This window comes from Rhinoderma darwinii, chromosome 2, assembly GCF_050947455.1.
Source record: "Rhinoderma darwinii isolate aRhiDar2 chromosome 2, aRhiDar2.hap1, whole genome shotgun sequence".
Classification (NCBI taxonomy): domain Eukaryota; kingdom Metazoa; phylum Chordata; class Amphibia; order Anura; family Rhinodermatidae; genus Rhinoderma; species Rhinoderma darwinii.
The window spans coordinates 4,266,715-4,291,755 of record NC_134688.1 but is presented as its reverse complement, the minus strand read 5'-3'; the positions used below and the strand labels follow the sequence as shown (position 1 = coordinate 4,291,755).

The 25,041-nt window shown below is 53.4% G+C and overlaps 1 protein-coding gene across 1 annotated transcript; it reads right to left on the bottom strand.

The window, feature by feature from the left end:
• Positions 1-224: 224 nt before the first annotated feature.
• Positions 225-22,483, bottom strand: LRIF1 (ligand dependent nuclear receptor interacting factor 1). The gene is made up of 4 exons (XM_075851282.1): positions 22,214-22,483; positions 7,627-8,917; positions 4,271-4,486; positions 225-2,756 (listed from the first exon to the last, which is right to left on the bottom strand). Exons 1-4 carry the CDS (start codon positions 22,261-22,263, stop codon positions 2,283-2,285), a joined length of 2,031 nt encoding a protein of 676 aa, XP_075707397.1. The 5' UTR covers positions 22,264-22,483; the 3' UTR covers positions 225-2,282.
• Positions 22,484-25,041: the final 2,558 nt, after the last annotated feature.

Here is a 25,041-nt window from a genome sequence, read left to right as displayed (position 1 = left end):
TTGCTCTGGTCAGGCTTTCCTTTAGAAGCGCTCCACATTCAGTGATTCTAGGGGAGACCTTCGTCCGAGAGCCCGGCCTGAGATGGAGAACGCTGCAATGTGTCTACCGCCGGGGGAGTAGACATGGCCCCATTACTCTGCTGTAACACCGTACTTGGGATCATTGCGGTCCAGGTCGTGACCATCATAAATGAAAACATAAATTTGCTGAATGGATAACAAAATTTGAAAGAAAAATCTGTTTAATGGATCATTTGGGCTGTAGTGTCAGGACACAGTGTAATGACAAATCACAACACTAGGGGCAAAATGTGAAGAACATAAGAAAGTCGCCGTACCCCGAGAGAAGGGAACGGAAATACTGAGGATCCAGGGCCTGAAGGGTTAATCACATCTATTAAAAAGGGAAAGCTGAAATACTTTGGAGGATACAGAAGCCCCTCATCAGACATCGCTGCAAGTATAGACCCCCCCCCCGGCCCCACACCTTACAAACTGGTCCCTAAGCGGAGAAGTCAGGGACCGCGCCACATGGATCCACCTACGTCCGAGCTGCAATTCTACGTGTGATCATGAAAGGCTTCAGAAGATCGTCCGCTCCTCAAATCAACAAACCTACGAAGACCCCAAAACGTCCATTAACAGGGGGAACGGCTGAACTGTGCGGGATCCTTCACTTGTCGAGTTAAGGACGTAGAAACCTTTAAAATACCTTCACCTACAAGTTCGCCTTTTTCTTTTAGCAACAAAGCACAACTTAAGTAAATAATCCTCAGCGAGGGCGGCTCTTAAAAGAGAACCTAAAAAAAAGGTCAATAGACCGGGTCCCTTTAAAGTAGGGATTTATGACCTCACAACGGGGTGTCTGAGGCCAAAATATAGTGTAACATCCGACCGAGCATCGTCCAGCAGTCAGAGGTACAGACGGGACTCCCGAGACACCCCGAATACTCAGTCCGAGCCCCTCCTGCATTAGACAGGTCTATGGGGCGACTACATGTGACCCCTCCTGCATTAGACAGGTCTATAGAGAGACTACATGTGACGACAGGTCTATAGAGAGACTACATGTGACCCCTCCTGCATTAGACAGGTCTATAGAGAGACTACATGTGACGACAGGTCTATAGAGAGACTACATGTGACCCCTCCTGCATTAGACAGGTCTATGGGGGCAACTACATGTGACCCCTCCTGCATTAGACAGGTCTATGGGGCGACTACATGTGACCCCTCCTGCATTAGACAGGTCTATGGGGCGACTACATGTGACCCCTCCTGCATTAGACAGGTCTATAGAGAGACTACATGTGACCCCTCCTGCATTAGACAGGTCTATGGGGGCAACTACATGTGACCCCCTCCTGCATTAGACAGGTCTATGGGGCGACTACATGTGACCCCTCCTGCATTAGACAGGTCTATGGAGCGACTACATGTGACCCCTCCTGCATGTCTGATGGATTCACAATGCAGTCAGGCGACATGTTATAAGTACAGAGCACCCCCCCCATCACCTCACCCGCTGGCACTTCTTTGGTGCCCTTATTTGCAGGGGTCGCAGTGCCAGAAGCGCTCACTGACTACACTGGTTTGGTCGCTACTTATCAAATAAAAGGAAAAAAAAAGTTCTATAAATACAATCCAGATCACAAGCAGCTTTCTATAATGTAGGCGAGACGGACTCCCAACACTACACACACGAGGGACTACTCCCCACTGGCACCACGTCCGGTGAGGGTATTCTACCGGATCACAACAGTAAAGACTCCCCCAATCACATGAACACAACTTCCTATATTAAATACATTTGGCCGCTGTGGAATACGTCAAACTTTTCTTTATTGGGTTGAAGGAATTAGAAGAACACGGCTGATTTTTTTCCCAGAAACAGCGCCAGATCCGTCTACAGGTCGCATGTGGTATTGCAGCTTATCCCCATTCACTACAATGGAGCGGAGCTGTGATACGTGACACGACCAATGGACAGGGGTGGCGCTATTCCTGGGAGAGAGCCGCCATGTTTTCTAATCCAGAACAACCCCAGTAAACCGGTCTTAATACATTTTCTGAATAACGGATCGGGTTTCCATTGGTTGGGCGTAAACGTTTTCGTGGCTACAGATTAGCGGTCAGACTGGCCAAATGATCAGCCTGTCTACGGCCTCCGTAAAACTACAGAGCGCAGTAACAGTCTAGCTGCCATCCTATATACTGATCTTTACCTGAGGCCTCGGATGCCAATGTCAGAAGCCCCGGACATGAACGCTTAGTCCGTGCAGCTAAGGCTTCTTCTGGCGGCGTAAAGCTTCCAGCGCCTTCTCGCGCTCCTTCAACACTTCCTTCAGTCTCTGGATTTTTTCGTCCTTTGTGGTCTCGTCGGGATACAGAGAGGAGAGAGTCTCAATATGAAATCTCTGACTCGGCAGCGACACTTCACTGACGGGTCCTGGAATATCCTGATCGATCTGGAAGTCTTCGCTGTCTGCGGGACACGGCTCTTCTTCCCCAGAGTGGAGCGCGGACCGGGTGGAGCTGGACTTCTCAGTGGTTTCGAGATGTACAGGAGGACTTCTCCCCCCGGGGGCAGAATTGTGGCTGAATCCAAATGATGGAGAGTTTGTGGGCACGTCCGGAGTCGCCGAGTCAGGATTTGGATCGCGGTCTTCGGCGCTCTTCTGCTTCTTTGAATCTTTTACAGTCTGTTGGTTTGCTGATTTTCGTTTTAGTTGGTGCGGTTGCGTTTCTGCAGGAACCTATCGAGGTGGGGAAAAAAAAAAAAAGGCACAAGTTGTAGAAGACCTGAAAATACAGCGTATATACTTTGTGCACGGTCAGGTCAGGATTGCTTCTCAGGGTGTAAACAATGTTTCTATTAACGGACTGGAAACAAATTTAAACACGAAGAACCGTATTTTTCGGACTATAAGACGCACTCCGGTTTTAGAACACAACTTCATATTTTACTACTTTTACAAAAGAAAAAAAAACGATGTTAAAAAATCTATTTATTCTGCTTCACCACATCCCGAGAGGCAGAACGTTGATATTTTTTGCGGGATGAGCTGTAGTTTTTAGTGGCACCATTTCTTGGTACATAAGATTTTTTGATCACTTTTTTTTAGCGCGAAGGTGACCCAAAAACGATTCTGGTGTTAACATTTTTTTTTTTAACAGCATTCGAGTTAAAGAACGGTACATTGTAATCGTTATACAGACTTTACAGGACGCAGCGATACTCATTTTTTGAATTTATTTTTTAAATTGTGCCTGGGGAAAAACAGGAAAAGTTGTTATTTTGAACTTCAATATTTTTTTTTACACTCCTGAATTTTTTTTTTTTTCTACACACATTTTATTAGCTCCCCCTAGGGGACTTGAACCAGCGATCGTTAGATCGCTGGTACAATACAAACGGATTGCAGTATATTGTCATTTTTACAGGCCTCTGCTAAGCCCTCATTAGGCCCCCAAGGCTGCCATGGCAACGATCGGCGCCCCCCAATCGCGTTGTGGCTGTCGGAGGGAGCCACCTCTCCTAATGGATTAAATGCTGCGGTCGCTATTGACTGCGGCATTTAACTAGTTAGACGGGCAGGAATGATCGCCGTTTCTGGCTGTTCGAGCAGTGGGTCAGCTGTAACACACAGTTGGCACCTGCAGTGTATCGAGCGGACTCAGCACGTGAGCCTGCACCAAACATCACCACCCCCCACTCCCTGACATGCCGACACCTCATGGGTCGGGAAGGGGGTTAAGGAAGTGGTCAGGCTGGCTGCGTCAGGCCCCTTTACTGCCAACTATAAGACGCAGGGACTTTTTAGCAAGATTTATTTTTGCTAAAAAGTGCGTCTCATAGTCCGAGAAAGCAGAACTGGGAGGATTTGTTAGGCCCCTGGTTACCATGAAAACCCATAGGCAGCTCGTTGTAACGTTGTGGAGTGTGGAGGCACTGGATGGGGTGGGAGAGAGCCCTCTCCCTCTGTTAGACTCCGTAGGTATCACAGCCACTATTGACCATGGCATCGGAGGGGTAAAACAGCCAGAGTAACCTGCAATCCCGGCCGCTACAGTGGGACGTTAGCTGTAAGTTGCAGCCGCTTGTGATGGCGCGGACGCCGCTCCTGCATCATAACCGTGATGTAATAGTACAGCGGAGCGCAGGAACCACCAGCTGACCGGGCTGTACTATCAAGTCACGGGGCAGGAAACGGTTAACAAAGGCCGGACAACCAAGAGGCAGCTACAAGTGAAGCCGTAAAGGACTCACCGCCATGTCCTGCCCAACAGGAGAACTCGGGTCCTTCTGGGGACCTGCGTCAGACCTGGATGGGCCCTGCGCCCGCACTAGAGGAATCTTCCTCACGATAATCTTTTCTTTCTTCAATAAACCAAACTTTAGCCTCCAGCTTCTATCATCCATCCTGTTCAGCTCCGGAGACTTTGCAGCAGTTGTGATTTCTGTCTCTCGTGACTCGGGGAGCGGCTGCGAAAACATAAAACAAAGATAAGACGTCTGCACCGCGACGATACGAATACAACACAGCGGGGCTGTGCGCGTAACGCGGAGTCTATACAGTATCATAATACAATCACAGTATAGCACATGGGGCTGCGCGCGTAACGCAGAGTCTATACAGTCTCATAATACAATCACAGTATAGCACATGGGGCTGCGCGCGTAACGCGGAGTCTATACAGTCTCATAATACAATCACAGTATAGCACATGGGGCTGCGCGCATAACGCGGAGTCTATACAGTCTCCTAATACAATCACAGTATAGCACATGGGGCAGCGCGCGTAACGCGGAGTCTATACAGTCTCCTAATACAATCACAGTATAGCACATGGGGCTGCGCGCGTAACGCAGAGTCTATACAGTCTCATAATACAATCACAGTATAGCACATGGGGCTGCGCGCGTAACGCGGAGTCTATACAGTCTCCTAATACAATCACAGTATAGCACATGGGGCAGCGCGCGTAACGCGGAGTCTATACAGTATCATAATACAATCACAGTATAGCACATGGGGCTGCGCGCGTAACGCGGAGTCTATACAGTCTCCTAATACAATCACAGTATAGCACATGGGGCAGCGCGCGTAACGCGGAGTCTATACAGTATCATAATACAATCACAGTATAGCACATGGGGCAGCGCGCGTAACGCGGAGTCTATACAGTCTCCTAATACAATCACAGTATAGCACATGGGGCAGCGCGCGTAACGCAGAGTCTATACAGTCTCATAATACAATCACAGTATAGCACATGGGGCTGCGCGCGTAACGCGGAGTCTATACAGTCTCCTAATACAATCACAGTATAGCACATGGGGCAGCGCGCGTAACGCAGAGTCTATACAGTCTCATAATACAATCACAGTATAGCACATGGGGCAGCGCGCGTAACGCGGAGTCCATACAGTCTCATAATACAATCACAGTATAGCACATGGGGCTGCGCGCGTAACGCAGAGTCTATACAGTCTCATAATACAATCACAGTATAGCACATGGGGCAGCGCGCGTAACGCAGAGTCTATACAGTCTCATAATACAATCACAGTATAGCACATGGGGCAGCGCGCGTAACGCGGAGTCCATACAGTCTCATAATACAATCACAGTATAGCACATGGGGCTGCGCGCGTAACGCAGAGTCCATACAGTCTCATAATACAATCACAGTATAGCACATGGGGCTGCGCGCGTAACGCGGAGTCCATACAGTCTCATAATACAATCACAGTATAGCACATGGGGCTGCGCGTCTGCCTTGGACAATCCGTACTGGTCAGGCTCAGTTCACACGTAGCGGAAATACTGCAGAATTTCCATGTATCGTATTACAGTAAAACAAATTACATTGAACAAATCTCATCCACGCGCTGCGGAAAAAAAGGTGAAGAAAAGCGCGGAAACCGACCTGCAGCGAGGAACCGCATGTCCAAATGTCTTGCGAAAATGCTGCGGAACTTCTGCACGGAAATTCATCAGTGCTTACGCTGTGTGTGAATTTAGCCTAAGATGGGTCCCTTGACCATAAGCAGATCACAAAGTGTCCCCCTGCTGAGATCCCCAGCGATCAGCTGTGATCTGTGGGGAAACCTGGCAGTAAGTGTTCAGTATTCCTGCAGCGCCACCACAGGAGAAATTAAGTATTACAGTGTCCATTCCTATCAATGTGTTTGTGTAGTACAGGACGGGTCCTCCAGTGAGAGAGAGATGCTCTATGTAACCGCTCTCCACTCTGACCAAGAGATGAGGATCTGCAACAGAGGACACCCGCTATTATGGCAATGTTTTTTTTTTTTTTTTTTAAATGGACAATCCCTTCAATCAGCACCAATGTAGATCATACCAGGGTCAGTATTTATACTGCCATGCTACTGCAGAGGCTCTGCTCCTTCCCTGACAAGCAGGACAGAGTTTTTTTTCTATTGGCTGCTCTGCAATTAACGGAGGATCAGTGTGCGGAGACCTGGCTGAGTAACGGAGCATGTGTGTCCACCAGCTCTCAGCTCATCAGGTGGACGTGCACGCTGCTATACACCAGGCGGGGCCGCACTATGTAAATATCAGAACTCCTTACTGGATCTATATCTATTTTTTTAACATCATGAAAACGGAAAACATTGCTCATTTAATATTATATGCCGGGACAACCCTTTTAAAGGGGTTGTCCAGATCCTAAAAAAATGTATGGCCTATCCTCAGGATAGACAGTCAATATGTGATCGGTCGGGGTCCGACTACCGGCAGATCAGCTGTTTTGAAGGGGACACAGCTCTTGTACAGATGATCGGGAGTCGGACCCCGGCCAATCACATACTGATGGCCAATCCTTTGGGACTGGACAACCCTTTTAAGTGCAATATGTCTTGCAACAAGACGTTCAGATATAGATATATAGGTTACTGATGCTAATGACAGGGTATATGTAACATGCGCATGTAGTCACTGCCGCCTCCCATAATTCCACGCACTGGACCCACACAATCGTTCAGCCGGAGCGTCAGGATCATCTTTACTACAGTCCTATATTCTGACACTTGTATATGCCGTGCAGCACGAGACTCTACAGGACAATGCCCGCTCAGGGTCTGTAGAAAGATGAGTAACCGTCACTGTGGGCATCGTTACCAGGCTAAATAAATCTTGTAAGATCGGCGCCACACAACCCGGTTGAGAAGCGATTTAAATAAAGTTTTATGCGACAGACCCGCCTTCTCTCCTGCGGAGACAAAGGACGCTGGATGATGTCGGAGACCGTCCTCAGATCCACGCAATCAGTACCGGGATCTACGAACGGCAAGTAGCAAAACCCAGTCATCAGGGCAATGCCAGTCACCCCGGCGGCAGCCCTGGACCATGTATAATACAATTACTCTATACAAATATTACTTTATGATATGGAGAACATTACAGTCCGTTTCAAAGCATCGAACGGCCGATAACAGAGAACAATAGACTGCATTCACCTGCGAGGAGGGAAAATAGACTGTAGGCGCAGTGTCCTTTAAAAAGAAAAATGATGGGCAGAGGATATAACCCGGTGAACACGGCCGCGGTTCATTTCCTCTGATGAATGCATTTCCAGAATTAATATTGCACCCACCTGATCATTTTTCCTCACAGAGTCACCTTTATCAGCGGCGGTTGCTGCCGAGGCGCTGGCAGGGACCATCGGGGGGTCCGCAGGCTTCACAGAGACGCAGTCCTCATCGTCGGGAATATAAATGACGGGGTCCCCTCTAACAGCTCGAGGGGTAGAACTCTTCCTTTTGGGTTTTGCGGTACTTACGACATTGGACTGTACCGACTCTTTAGCGCTTGGAGGGGGAGCCTTGTTTTTGGAAAGTACCACTTGCACCACTTTATTGGACAGGTCTTTCATCGGATCGAGCAGTGCCGCTGGTTTGTCCGGGGGCTGCACAGGTGCCAGATTTTTACCTCCTGCGTCGAGGAACTCGGACCCTTTTTTGGTCAAGAAGAAAATTTTATTGTTACACATCACGAGGGCGTTGTCCTTTATTTGCACGATCTTCGAGTGATCGGCATTGGTCAGGTTCACGTCCTCCTTCTTGGTTTTCGACATCATCTGTAGAATTTTTGAAGCCGTATCATTGGAGGACTTGACGGGAACGATGCAGGCGGCAGACTCCTGGCTTTCCTGGACAAACCATTTCATGGGTCCTTTAGGGGTTTCCGTCCCGCTGGAGGGCGGCATTTGCCGAGGCGATTTTGTCGCGGAGCTTATACTCGGGGTATTCGGGACCGGAAGAAGCAGGGAGCTCTGTTTGTTCATGGATTTGACAGTATTTACCGGCGACACGTAGATAACGGAGGGGATCTTGCTGAGGTCGGAGCAGTTCCCCTGGGGGAGTATTTTTTGCTGGATGGAGAAGGGCAGCGAAGAAACCGGAAGGGTTATCACTTCGGCATGAGACGGTATTTGCAGCGAGTGTCCGGAGGGTAACATGGGGGTCGGTTTTGCAGGACCGGCTGCTTTCGTATTCATCATGATGAGCGTTGGGTTTCCCGGCACAGAATTTGATGGAAAAGTCAGTTGTGAATTATCCAAGAATAAAGTCGCTTCCTGACTTACCGAAAATGGATTTTCAACATGGAGACTGTTGGTAAGATTATTCTGCGCCGCGATAAAATAGTTCCCTACGGCGGGCGCCGGTGCCAGCGGCACGCTCACAGCGCCGGGGCGCGATACGATGGAGACTTGTGGTGAGGAAATGACTGTTTGAGGTACATTTAGCACAGGCGCGCCGGGCGTGGATGGAGAGGGCACCGCGGGAACGGGATTATCCTTGGATTTCAGTACCGGGAGGAGCTTGAGAACGTTCGACCCTTGCAGTCCAGTTGCTTGAACGACTTGATAGAGACAGCCTGTAAGACTGAAACAGAATGACGGATTATAAAGAGACATTACACACGGAGTATCATCATCATCATCATCACTGCGCGTGCGTCCAGTCCCCTCAACGGGATATATGACACGGGCCAATGATCGAGCGCGTCATACGAGCGCTCGTCCCCAATCATTGCCCCGGCCCAAAAAATGGTCCCTTATCGGAAGCACATACACCCGTGTAAAGAGAGCTGTGCTGCCGACAGGACGTACGGGGACGGTCCATCGCATTAATCTGTCCCCGTTCATTCTGAGGACCGATCAACGGGCTGCATAAATCGATCGACGCTCATTTACCTGGCAAGGAATTTTTTACCTTTACACAGAAAATGAATAAACTTTTTAAAATGAGTTTCATGGGTTAATATCTCATGCCGCGTTATTACAATTGGCCACACGTCATAAGGTGACAACCGGTAAGTATCCGGGCGCCAGGCTTACGTGACTTCATTTAGCCGCAAAATTTTAAAATCCATCGTTATTGCATGTAAAATAAATCATTTACACTAAACTGTGGACCGCCCAGTGGCAGCGCCAACAGAAATGATGCGTTCTACATTTCTGCAACCACCAGTAGGGGGAGCTCACAGTATAGTCTTACATTGATCTCAGTAATAGTAACAGTTTACAGTAGGCTCCCCCTAGTGGCGGCTGCAGGGACACAGAATCTCAGGTTTAGATCTCTCTATGCGGCAGCCTCCGGGATTTACACTTTGGCGCCTTAGACTGCACGTTTAGGAGCCGAGTGATACATTTTTTGGATGTACTTGAAGAAAACCCTTTAATTATAAAAAAAAAAATTCTAGACATTTCTAATATATATATTTCAAAAGGTTTCTGTTTGCTGTCGGTGAATGGAAATATTCTTGTTTACATTCAGAAGCTGAACTAGTCCTGCTCACACAACTGACAGTTTGTTGCAAGGCATCAGTGTAAATACGATCAATAAGCCTGCAGTGGAGGGCATAGATTTGTGCTCCACTGATTCTTTGTACTTCGTTACAATGTGTCACAATCAGTTCTGCAAGATGACTGGGACCCCCCCCCCCCCCCCAGAATTCCTTCTTAAAGGGGTTGTCCAGAATTCGAAAAACATGGCTGATTCGTGAATGGGGCTAAGCTGCAATACAACAAACAACCTACAGACAGGTGTGGCGCTGTTTTTAGAAGAAAGCAGCCATGTTTTTCTGGTTTTGGATAACAAGTGGCAGCAGGTTTACAACACGCCAGCGGATGTTGGCGGGACCGGAGAAGTCCGGGCAGAAGTCCGATCCAGGATTCAGCCGGCCGCAATGTCTCCTCTGCCTTATAAATGGCAGTTCTTCCTGGTGACTGAGTGGCCGCAGCATCTTCCAGTCGGAGTAGTCGCCGGCTCCACGTGCCGCAGAATCGGTGTGTCCGGTGCCCTCCCGGAAATCTCTTCAACTTAAACGATTCGTCTCATCCACACAATATTCTACGTGGAACCTGCAGCGAGTCGGACTGTTCAACCGCTGACCCGAGCGAGGAAACTGGACGGCGCGTTTCTGTTGACGATGTCGTCACGTTATTCCAGTGCCGCATCCCTGACAGGAGGGTCAAGAACATTTATTTGCATTTGCTCCGATGCATTTAAGAAAAAAAGAAAGCGATTTGAAAATAGTCTTGATTAAAAAAAATCTCCAGTTTCATGTCTACAGCTCCTATGCAGAGCTATGTGTCTCCATGGTTACGGAGTCTTATCATATAGACACGCATTACTCCACTCCCTCTACTGTCTGAGTTATCAAGAATAGGAGACCGAGGGAGTAACACGTGACTGCAGCATCAGACTGGGTTTGTTTGTAGTCTGTAACCATGGAGACACATAGGTCGGCATAGGAGCTGTAGACACAAAACAGCAGATTTTGAATCAAGTTTATTTGCAGCGGCTTCATTTATGGTTTTCGTTGGAATCAGCACTGAACACTATAGACACGGAGACTTCCGGCTGTATTGTGCGCGCTTCTCCCTCGCAGGAGCGGTGTGCGTTACATAGCGGCAGCCACGGGTCTATGATTACAGATATTTGCTGCAGTTTTCAAAAAATCCCAGAAGAGCAGATGTGACCGCGACAATAAACCCAGCAACACCGCACTCACCGGCCAATCACATCATCGCCAGGAACCGCACAACACACCCAGCGACACCGCACTCACCGGCCAATCACATCATCATCAGGAACCGCACAACACACCCAGCGACACCGCACTCACCGGCCAATCACATCATCATCAGGAACCGCACAACACACCCAGCGACACCGCACTCACCGGCCAATCACATCATCATCAGGAACCGCACAACACACCCAGCGACACCGCACTCACCGGCCAATCACATAATCACCAGGAACCGCACAACACACCCAGCGACACCGCACTCACCGGCCAATCACATCATCACCAGGAACCGCACAACACACCCAGCGACACCGCACTCACCGGCCAATCACATCATCATCAGGAACCGCACAACACACCCAGCGACACCGCACTCACCGGCCAATCACATAATCACCAGGAACCGCACAACACACCCAGCGACACCGCACTCACCGGCCAATCACATCATCACCAGGAACCGCACAACACACCCAGCGACACCGCACTCACCGGCCAATCACATCATCATCAGGAACCGCACAACACACCCAGCGACACCGCACTCACCGGCCAATCACATCATCACCAGGAACCGCACAACACACCCAACGACACCGCACTCACCGGCCAATCACATCATCACCAGGAACCGCACAACACACCCAGCGACACCGCACTCACCGGCCAATCACATCATCGCCAGGAACCGCACAACACACCCAGCGACACCGCACTCACCAGCCAATCACATCATCATCAGGAACCGCACAACACACCCAGCGACACCGCACTCACCGGCCAATCACATCATCATCAGGAACCGCACAACACACCCAGCGACACCGCACTCACCGGCCAATCACATCACCACCAGGAACCGCACAACACACCCAGCGACACCACACTCACCGGCCAATCACATCATCACCAGGAACCGCACAACACACCCAGCGACACCGCACTCACCAGCCAATCACATCATCACCAGGAACCGCACAACACACCCAGCGACACCGCACTCACCAGCCAATCACATCATCACCAGTAACCGCACAACACACCCAGCGACACCGCACTCACCGGCCAATCACATCATCATCAGGAACCGCACAACACACCCAGCGACACCGCACTCACCGGCCAATCACATCATCATCAGGAACCGCACAACACACCCAGCGACACCGCACTCACCGGCCAATCACATCATCATCAGGAACCGCACAACACACCCAGCGACACCGCACTCACCGGCCAATCACATCATCACCAGGAACCGCACAACACACCCAGCGACACCGCACTCACCGGCCAATCACATCATCATCAGGAACCGCACAACACACCCAGCGACACCGCACTCACCGGCCAATCACATCATCATCAGGAACCGCACAACACACCCAGCGACACCGCGCTCACCGGCCAATCACATCATCCACAGGAACCCCACAACACACCCAGCGACACCGCACTCACCGGCCAATCACATCATCCACAGGAACCCCACAACACACCCAGCGACACCGCACTCACCAGCCAATCACATCATCATCAGGAACCGCACAGCACACCCAGCGACACCGCACTCACCAGCCAATCACATCATCATCAGGAACCGCACAACACACCCAGCGACACCGCACTCACCGGCCAATCACATCATCATCAGGAACCGCACAACACACCCAGCGACACCGCACTCACCAGCCAATCACATCATCATCAGGAACCGCACAACACACCCAGCGACACCGCACTCACCGGCCAATCACATAATCACCAGGAACCGCACAACACACCCAGCGACACCGCACTCACCGGCCAATCACATCATCATCAGGAACCGCACAACACACCCAGCGACACCGCACTCACCAGCCAATCACATCATCATCAGGAACCGCACAACACACCCAGCGACACCGCACTCACCAGCCAATCACATCATCATCAGGAACCGCACAACACACCCAGTGACACCGCACTCACCGGCCAATCACATCACCAGGAACCGCACAACACACCCAGCGACACCGCACTCACCGGCCAATCACATCATCCACAGGAACCCCACAACACACCCAGCGACACCGCACTCACCGGCCAATCACATCACCAGGAACCGCACAACACACCCAGCGACACCGCACTCACCGGCCAATCACATCATCACCAGGAACCGCACAACACACCCAGCGACACCGCACTCACCGGCCAATCACATCATCACCAGGAACCGCACAACACACCCAGCGACACCGCACTCACCGGCCAATCACATCATCATCAGGAACCGCACAACACACCCAGTGACACCGCACTCACCGGCCAATCACATCATCGCCAGGAACCGCACAACACACCCAGCGACACCGCACCCACCGGCCAATCACATCATCCACAGGAACCCCACAACACACCCAGCGACACCGCACTCACCGGCCAATCACATCATCGCCAGGAACCGCACAACACACCCAGCGACACCGCACTCACCGGCCAATCACATCATCACCAGGAAAGGCACAACACACCCAGCGACACCGCACTCACCGGCCAATCACATCATCACCAGGAACCGCACAACACAACCAGCGACACCGCACAACACACCCAGCGACACCGCACTCACCAGCCAATCACATCATCACTAGGAACCGCACAACACACCCAGCGACACCGCACTCACCGGCCAATCACATCATCATCAGGAACCGCACAACACACCCAGCGACACCGCAATCCCATCATCACAAGGAACCGCACAACACACCCAGCGACACCGCACTCACCGGCCAATCACATCATCATCAGGAACCGCACAACACACCCAGCGACACCGCACTCACCGGCCAATCACATAATCACCAGGAACCGCACAACACACCCAGCGACACCGCACTCACCGGCCAATCACATCATCACCAGGAACCGCACAACACACCCAGTGACACCGCACTCACCGGCCAATCACATCATCGCCAGGAACCGCACAACACACCCAGCGACACCGCACTCACCGGCCAATCACATCATCACCAGGAACCGCACAACACACCCAGCGACACCGCACTCACCGGCCAATCACATCATCACCAGGAACCGCACAACACACCCAGTGACACCGCACTCACCGGCCAATCACATCATCGCCAGGAACCGCACAACACACCCAGCGACACCGCACTCACCGGCCAATCACATCATCCACAGGAACCCCACAACACACCCAGCGACACCGCACTCACCGGCCAATCACATCATCACCAGGAACCGCACAACACACCCAGCGACACCGCACTCACCGGCCAATCACATCATTTCCAGGAACCGCACAACACACCCAGCGACACCGCACTCACCGGCCAATCACATCATCACCAGGAACCGCACAACACAACCAGCGACACCGCACAACACACCCAGCGACACCGCACTCACCAGCCAATCACATCATCACTAGGAACCGCACAACACACCCAGCGACACCGCACTCACCGGCCAATCACATCATCATCAGGAACCGCACAACACACCCAGCGACACCGCAATCCCATCATCACAAGGAACCGCACAACACACCCAGCGACACCGCACTCACCGGCCAATCACATCATCATCAGGAACCGCACAACACACCCAGCGACACCGCACTCACCGGCCAATCACATAATCACCAGGAACCGCACAACACAACCAGCGACACCGCACTCACCAGCCAATCACATCATCACCAGGAACCGCACAACACACCCAGTGACACCGCACTCACCGGCCAATCACATCATCATCAGGAACCGCACAACACACCCAGCGACACCGCACTCACCGGCCAATCACATCATCATCAGGGACCGCACAACACACCCAGCGACACCGCACTCACCGGCCAATCACATCATCATCAGGAACCGCACAACACACCCAGCGACACCGCACTCACCGGCCAATCACATAATCACCAGGAACCGCACAACACACCCAGCGACACCGCACTCACCGGCCAATCACATCATCGCCAGGAACCGCACAACACACCCAGCGACACCGCACTCACCGGCCAATCACATCATCACCAGGAACCGCACAACACACCCAGCGACACCGCAATCACATCATCACAAGGAACCGCACAACACACCCAGCGACACCGCACTCACCGGCCAATCACATAATCACCAGGAACCGCACAACACACCCAGCGACACCGCACTCACCGGCCAATCACATAATCACCAGGAACCGCACAACACACCCAGCGACACCGCACTCACCGGCCAATCACATCATCACCAGGAACTGCACAACACACCCAGCGACACCACACTCACCGGCCAATCACATCACCAGGAACCGCAGAACACACCCAGCGACACCGCACTCACCGGCCAATCACATCACCAGGAACCGCACAACACACCCAGCGACACCGCACTCACCGGCCAATCACATCATCGCCAGGAACCGCACAACACACCCAGCGACACCACACTCACCAGCCAATCACATCATCACTAGGAACCGCACAACACACCCAGCGACACCGCAATCACCGGCCAATCACATCATCGCCAGGAACCGCACAACACACCCAGCGACACCGGCCAATCACATCATCACCAGGAACCGCACAACACACCCAGCGACACCGCACTCACCGGCCAATCACATCACCAGGAACCGCACAACACACCCAGCGACACCGCACTCACCGGCCAATCACATCATCGCCAGGAACCGCACAACACACCCAGCGACACCACACTCACCAGCCAATCACATCATCACTAGGAACCGCACAACACACCCAGCGACACCGCAATCCCATCATCACAAGGAACCGCACAACACACCCAGCGACACCGCACTCACCGGCCAATCACATCATCACCAGGAACCGCACAACACACCCAGCGACACCGCACTCCCCGGGCCAATCACATCATCACCAGGAACCGCACAACACACCCAGCGACACCGCACTCACCGGCCAATCACATCATCACCAGGAACCGCACAACACACCCAGCGACACCGCACTCACCGGCCAATCACATCATCGCCAGGAACCGCACAACACACCCAGCGACACCGCACTCACCAGCCAATCACATCATCAGGGACCGCACAACACACCCAGCGACACCGCACTCACATCATCACCAGGAACCGCACAACACACCCAGTGACACCGCACTCACCGGCCAATCACATCATCACCAGGAACCGCACAACACACCCAGCGACACCGCACTCACCGGCCAATCACATCATCGCCAGGAACCGCACAACACACCCAGCGACACCGCAATCACATCATCACAAGGAACCGCACAACACAACCAGCGACACCGCACTCACCGGCCAATCACATCATCAGGAACCGCACAACACACCCAGCGACAACACACTCACCGGCCAATCACATAATCGCCAGGAACCGCACAACACACCCAGCGACACCGCACTCACCGGCCAATCACATCATCGCCAGGAACCGCACAACACACCCAGCGACACCGCACTCACCGGCCAATCACATCATCATCAGGAACCGCACAACACACCCAGCGACACCGCAATCCCATCATCACAAGGAACCGCACAACACACCCAGCGACACCGCACTCACCGGCCAATCACATCATCGCCAGGAACCGCACAAGACAACCAGCGACACCGCACTCACCAGCCAATCACATCATCGCCAGGAACCGCACAACACACCCAGCGACACCGCACTCACCGGCCAATCACATCATCATCAGGAACCGCACAACACACCCAGCGACACCGCACTCACCGGCCAATCACATCATCGCCAGGAACCGCACAACACACCCAGCGACACCGCACTCACCGGCCAATCACATCATCACTAGGAACCGCACAACACACCCAGCGACACCGCACTCACATCATCACCAGGAACCGCACAACACAACCAGCGACACCGCACAACACACCCAGCGACACTGCACTCACCAGCCAATCACATCATCACTAGGAACCGCACAACACACCCAGCGACACCGCACTCACATCATCACCAGGAACCGCACAACACAACCAGCGACACCGCACAACACACCCAGCGACACCGCACTCACCGGCCAATCACATCATCATCAGGAACCGCACAACACACCCAGCGACACCGCAATCCCATCATCACAAGGAACCGCACAACACACCCAGCGACACCGCACTCACCGGCCAATCACATCATCGCCAGGAACCGCACAACACAACCAGCGACACCGCACTCACCAGCCAATCACATCATCCCCAGGAACCGCACAACACACCCAGTGACACCGCACTCACTGGCCAATCACATCATCATCAGGAACCGCACAACACACCCAGCGACACCGCACTCACCGGCCAATCACATCATCACCAGGAACCGCACAACACACCCAGCGACACCGCACTCACCGGCCAATCACATCATCATCAGGGACCGCACAACACACCCAGCGACACCGCACTCACCGGCCAATCACATCATCATCAGGAACCGCACAACACACCCAGCGACACCGCACTCACCGGCCAATCACATAATCACCAGGAACCGCACAACACACCCAGCGACACCGCACTCACATCATCGCCAGGAACCGCACAACACACCCAGCGACACCGCACTCACCGGCCAATCACATCATCACCAGGAACCGCACAACACACCCAGCGACACCGCAATCACATCATCACAAGGAACCGCACAACACACCCAGCGACACCGCAATCACATCATCACAAGGAACCGCACAACACACCCAGCGACACCGCACTCACCGGCCAATCACATCATCATCAGGAACCGCACAACACAACCAGCGACACCGCACTCACCGGCCAATCACATCATCGCCAGGAACCGCACAACACACCCAGCGACACCGCACTCACCGGCCAATCACATCACCAGGAACCGCACAACACACCCAGCGACACCGCACTCACCGGCCAATCACATAATCACCAGGAACCGCACAACACACCCAGCGACACCGCACTCACCGGCCAATCACATAATCACCAGGAACCGCACAACACACCCAGCGACACCGCACTCACCGGCCAATCACATAATCACCAGGAACCGCACAACACACCCAGCGACACCGCACTCACCGGCCAATCACATCATCACCAGGAACCGCACAACACACCCAGCGACACCGCACTCACCGGCCAATCACATCACCAGGAACCGCACAACACACCCAGCGACACCGCACTCACCGGCCAATCACATCACCAGGAACCGCACAACACACCCAGCGACACCGCACTCACCGGCCAATCACATCATCACCAGGAACCGCACAACACACCCAGCGACACCGCACTCACCGGCCAATCACATCACCAGGAACCGCACAACACACCCAGCGACACCGCACTCACCGGCCAATCACATAATCACCAGGAACCGCACAACACACCCAGCGACACCGCACTCACCGGCCAATCACATAATCACCAGGAACCGCACAACACACCCAGCGACACCGCACTCACCGGCCAATCACATAATCACCAGGAACCGCACAACACACCCAGCGACACCGCACTCACCGGCCAATCACATCATCACCAGGAACCGCACAACACACCCAGCGACACCGCACTCACCGGCCAATCACATCACCAGGAACCGCACAACACACCCAGCGACACCGCACTCACCGGCCAATCACATCACCAGGAACCGCACAACACACCCAGCGACACCGCACTCACCGGCCAATCACATCATCGCCAGGAACCGCACAACACACCCAGCGACACCACACTCACCAGCCAATCACATCATCACTAGGAACCGCACAACACACCCAGCGACACCGCAATCACCGGCCAATCACATCATCGCCAGGAACCGCACAACACACCCAGCGACACCGGCCAATCACATCATCACCAGGAACCGCACAACACACCCAGCGACACCGCACTCACCGGCCAATCACATCATCGCCAGGAACCGCACAACACACCCAGCGACACCGCACTCACCGGCCAATCACATCATCATCAGGAACCGCACAACACACCCAGCGACACCGCACTCACCGGCCAATCACATCATCGCCAGGAACCGCATAACACACCCAGCGACACCGCACTCACCGGCCAATCACATCATCGCCAGGAACCGCACAACACACCCAGCGACACCGCACTCACCGGCCAATCACATCATCACCAGGAACCGCACAACACACCCAGCGACACCGCACTCACCAGCCAATCACATCATCACCAGGAACCGCACAACACACCCAGCGACACCGCACTCACCGGCCAATCACATCATCGCCAGGAACCGCACAACACAACCAGCGACACCGCAATCACATCATCACAAGGAACCGCACAACACAACCAGCGACACCGCACTCACCAGCCAATCACATCATCACCAGGAACCACACAACACACCCAGCGACACCGCACTCACCGGCCAATCACATCATCACCAGGAACCGCACAACACACCCAGCGACACCGCACTCACCGGCCAATCACATCATCATCAGGAACCGCACAACACACCCAGCGACACCGCACTCACCGGCCAATCACATCATCATCAGGAACCGCACAACACACCCAGCGACACCGCACTCACCGGCCAATCACATCATCATCAGGGACCGCACAACACACCCAGCGACACCGCACTCACCGGCCAATCACATCATCACAAGGAACCGCACAACACACCCAGCGACACCGCACTCACCGGCCAATCACATCATCATCAGGAACCGCACAACACACCCAGCGACACCGCACTCACCGGCCAATCACATCATCCACAGGAACCGCACAACACACCCAGCGACACCGCACTCACCGGCCAATCACATCATCACCAGGAACCGCACAACACACCCAGCGACACCGCACTCACCGGCCAATCACATCATCACCAGGAACCGCACAACACAACCAGCGACACCGCACTCACCGGCCAATCACATCATCATCAGGAACCGCACAACACACCCAGCGACACCGCACTCACCGGCCAATCACATCATCCACAGGAACCCCACAACACACCCAGCGACACCGCACTCACCGGCCAATCACATCATCGCCAGGAACCGCACAACACACCCAGCGACACCGCACTCACCGGCCAATCACATCATCGCCAGGAACCGCACAACACACCCAGCGACACCGCACTCACCGGCCAATCACATCATCGCCAGGAACCGCACAACACACCCAGCGACACCGCACTCACCGGCCAATCACATCATCGCCAGGAACCGCACAACACACCCAGCGACACCGCACTCACCGGCCAATCACATCATCACTTCCGCCACCGTTATAGGGGGAGGGGGGACGTCACTTCCGCCACCGTTATGGGGGGGGGAGGGACGACGTCACTTCCGCCACCGTTATGGGGGGGAGGGACGACGTCACTTCCGCCACCGTTATGGGGGGGAGGGACGACGTCACTTCCGCCACCGTTATGGGGGGGAGGGACGACGTCACTTCCGCCACCGTTATGGGGGGGGAGGGACAACGTCACTTCCGCCACCGTTATGGGGGGGGGAGGGACAACGTCACTTCCGCCACCGTTATGGGGGGGAGGGACGACGTCACTTCCGCCACCGTTATGGGGGGGAGGGACGACGTCACTTCCGCCACCGTTATGGGGGGGAGGGACGACGTCACTTCCGCCACCGTTATGGGGGGGAGGGACGACGTCACTTCCGCCACCGTTATGGGGGGAGGGACGACGTCACTTCCGCCACCGTTATGGGGGGGAGGGGGGACGTCACTTCCGCCACCGTTATGGGGGGAGGGGGGACATCACTTCCGCCACCGTTATGGGGGGAGGGGGGACATCACTTCCGCCACCGTTATGGGGGGACGTCACTTCCGCCACCGTTATGGGGGGGGGGGGGCATCAGTTCCGCCACCGTTATGGGGGGGGGGGGCATCACTTCCGCCACCGTTATGGGGGGAGGGGGGGCATCACTTCCGCCACCGTTATGGGGGAGGGGGGACATCACTTCCGCCACCGTTATGGGGGGGGGGGAACGACGACATCACTTCCGCCACCGTTATGGGGGGGGCATCACTTCCGCCACCGTTATGGGGGGAGGGGGGGCATCACTTCCGCCACCGTTATGGGGGGAGGGGGGGCATCACTTCCGCCACCGTTATGGGGGGAGGGGGGGCATCACTTCCGCCACCGTTATGGGGGGGGGGGACATCACTTCCGCCACCGTTATGGGGGGGGGGGGGGAACATCACTTCCGCCACCGTTATGGGGGGGGACGGGACGGGGACATCACTTCCGCCACCGTTATGGGGGGGGGGCATCACTTCCGCCACCGTTATGGGGGGGGGCATCACTTCCGCCACCGTTATGGGGGGACGTCACTTCCGCCACCGTTATGGGGGGGGGGGGGGCGACGACATCACTTCCGCCACCGTTATGGGGGGGGGGGGGGGACGACGACATCACTTCCGCCACCGTTATGGGGGAGGGGGGACATCACTTCCGCCACCGTTATGGGGGGGGGGGGGGAACATCACTTCCGCCACCGTTATGGGGGGGGGCATCACTTCCGCCACCGTTATGGGGGGGGGGGGGCATCACTTCCGCCACCGTTATGGGGGGGACGGGGGACGTCACTTCCGCCACCGTTATGGGGGGAGGGGGGACGTCACTTCCGCCACCGTTATGGGGGGAGGGGGGACGTCACTTCCGCCACCGTTATGGGGGGAGGGGGGGCGTCACTTCCGCCACCGTTATGGGGGGACGGGGGACGTCACTTCCGCCACCGTTATGGGCGGAGGGGGGACGTCACTTCCGCCACCGTTATGGGCGGAGGGGGGACGTCACTTCCGCCACCGTTATGGGGGGAGGGGGGACGTCACTTCCGCCACCGTTATGGGGGGAGGGGGGACGTCACTTCCGCCACCGTTATGGGGGGAGGGGCTACTTTCTTCTTTGCTGAATGGTACATAGTATGTAAAGGGGGGGGGGGGTTGGTGATTGTAACATTATATATATATATAAAATACAGGACGGTGATTACATAATAGCGCAACATCCTCTGTGCTGCTGTGAGCTGCATTTCCTCACGCAGAGCTGTACTCACCATTGATTGGTGGGGACTGTCCTCACCGGAAGCTTCTGGAGGTTAGACATGGAGCGGCTCTCCTAATATCTTCCCGCTTATACCGAGCATCGAGGAGCCCGTCCTGCAGCAGCCGCGGTCATGTCGGAGCCGCCTGCTGTGAGAGAAATGGCGCCGCCCGGAGCCCCCAGTGACTACAATCTCACCCTCCTGAGAACAACAGGGTCCCCCGCCCACACGGCTCCCCGAAGATGGCGGCCGCACAGTCCCGACAGAACGCTGCAGGAGCGACACTTACCGGAAGCTCCTTCTTCACGCATTCCCGCCTACTGGAAACGCATTGGCCGACGCATAACGTCTCCACCAATAGGAAGCGACTTCCGGTGGGCTGTATTTCCGGTTAACATTATGGATGAAGGCGTGGCCAAATGCAGCTTCCGGTTGGATAGTAGAGTAATGTAATGTGTGAGGAGGATCAGGAGGAGATCATTATAATATTCATGTGTTATTACAGATCATTATAATATTCATGTGTTATTACAGATCATTATAATATTCATGTGTTATTACAGATCATGCTGCTGCATCCTGTACCTGTAATACTGTTATATGAGAATTACTAGAAGTCATGTAGGAATCGGGCTAATATATAAGATGGTCGCTCGTGAACGAACCGCAAATATCTCTGTGTAGTTTTAGACATGTTTTCTATTGGCTATATAACCTATAGGCTTTGTGAACAATGAAAATGTTCTATCTTTATAAACCCCGCCCCACAAGACCAGGCCACACCCCTATAACGACAGCCGAAAAGCCGACCTTTGTTCTGTAAACTGAAGGTTGAGAAGATTCCTCCAGGGCGATCATTTGGTTCTGATCACTTCTTGGGACCGTCTTCTTAGAGACGCGTGTAGGAGGAATCAATGAAAGTCAGTGCAAGAGGACCTGTAATAGAGTCCAGACAGACACGAGATGTAGCAGACGCTTTGGCGCAGATGACAAAGGACGTGGCAGATGGAACAAACATGACTCCAACTCTAGACTTCACTAGACAAACACGGTTACAGGATACGGGAACATTTAAACTAACATGAGAAGACAACAAGGCTCAGGCAAGGAGGAAGACGGCAGGGAGAGTAGGGATTTTATAGAGCTTTTAGTATGTGCGCGCGCTGGCCCTTTAAGGCCGGGAACACGTGCACCCTATCAGCAGCCGAGGACAGTACAGTGCCTGCGTCTCAGAGGAGGGAGATGTCAGCATGAGCACATAGGTCTGCGGTCACGGCCATCGGGTGAGTAATGCCGGTGGTCCACGACCGCGGCCATAACAATACCCATTCAACCTTAATTTCACCAACTCACCAAAAAAGGTCTGTGAATGTTCTTCCATCTTCTGTAATTGTTCTCTGAAGCTTCTTCCATCTTCTGTAATAGTTCTATGAAGCTTCTTCCATCTTCTGTAATTGTTCTCTGAAGCTCCTTCCATCTTCTGTAATGGTTCTCTAAAGCTTCTTCCATTTTCTGGAATGGTTCTGTTAAGCTTCTTCCATCTTCTGGAATGGTTCTCCCAACTTCTTCCACCTCTGGAATAGTTCTCTGAAGCTTCTTCTATCTTCCGGAATTGTTCTCTGAGGCTTCTTCCACCTTCTGTTATGATTATCTTAAGCTTCTTCCACCTTCTGTAATGGTTCTCTGAAGTTCCTTCCATGTTCTGGAATGGTACTCTTGTGCTTCTTCCACCTCTGGAATGGTACTCTGAAGCTTCTTCCATCTTTTGTAATAGTTCTCTGAAGCGTCTTCCATCTTCTGTAATGGCTCTCTGAAGCTTCTTCCATCTTCTATAATGTTTCTCTGAAGCTCCTTCCATCTTCTGTAATGGTTCTCTAAAGCTTCTTCCATTTTCTGGAATGGTTCTGTTAAGCTTCTTCCATCTTCTGGAATGGTTCTCCCAACTTCTTCCACCTCTGGAATAGTTCTCTGAAGCTTCTTCTATCTTCCGGAATTGTTCTCTGAGGCTTCTTCCACCTTCTGTTATGATTATCTTAAGCTTCTTCCACCTTCTGTAATGGTTCTCTGAAGTTCCTTCCATGTTCTGGAATGGTACTCTTGTGCTTCTTCCACCTCTGGAATGGTACTCTGAAGCTTCTTCCATCTTTTGTAATAGTTCTCTGAAGCGTCTTCCATCTTCTGTAATGGCTCTCTGAAGCTTCTTCCATCTTCTATAATGTTTCTATGAAGCTCCTTCCATCTTCTGGAATGATTCTCTGAGGCTTATTCCATCTTCTAGAATGGTACCCTGAAGCTACTTCCATCTTCTAGTAATGGTTCTTTGAAGCTTCATCTATGTTCTGTAATGATTCTCTGAAGCTACTTCCATCTCATGTCACGGAGCGGGTTAGTGGACCCACTAGGCCGTACCGCCGCAGCGGGGAGGCAGCTGGCCAAACAACAGGACACCCCAGAAATAGAATGTCCCGCACAAGGGTACCTGAATAGTCCAGATGGTGGCCGCAGCTCTGGCACAGATGAGATGGGTGCAGCAGATGACGCCAAACGTGGCGGATGACACAGGAGCCGCAAGTTGCGCCAGACGTGGGGGACTCCTCCGGGCGTGGCAGAAGACACAGGACGTGGCGGATTCCTCCGGACGTGGCAGATGACACAGGACGTGGCGGATTCCTCCGGACATGGCAGATGACACAGGACATGGCACGACTCGATACTAAGGCACAGCACGGGAAACAGGAACGGGTAACAAGGCACGGGTAACAATTGGAACGGGAAACACTAAGGGACCATTTGCAAGACAGACTGGGAGAACTAACAACGCTCAGGCAAGGATTAGAAGG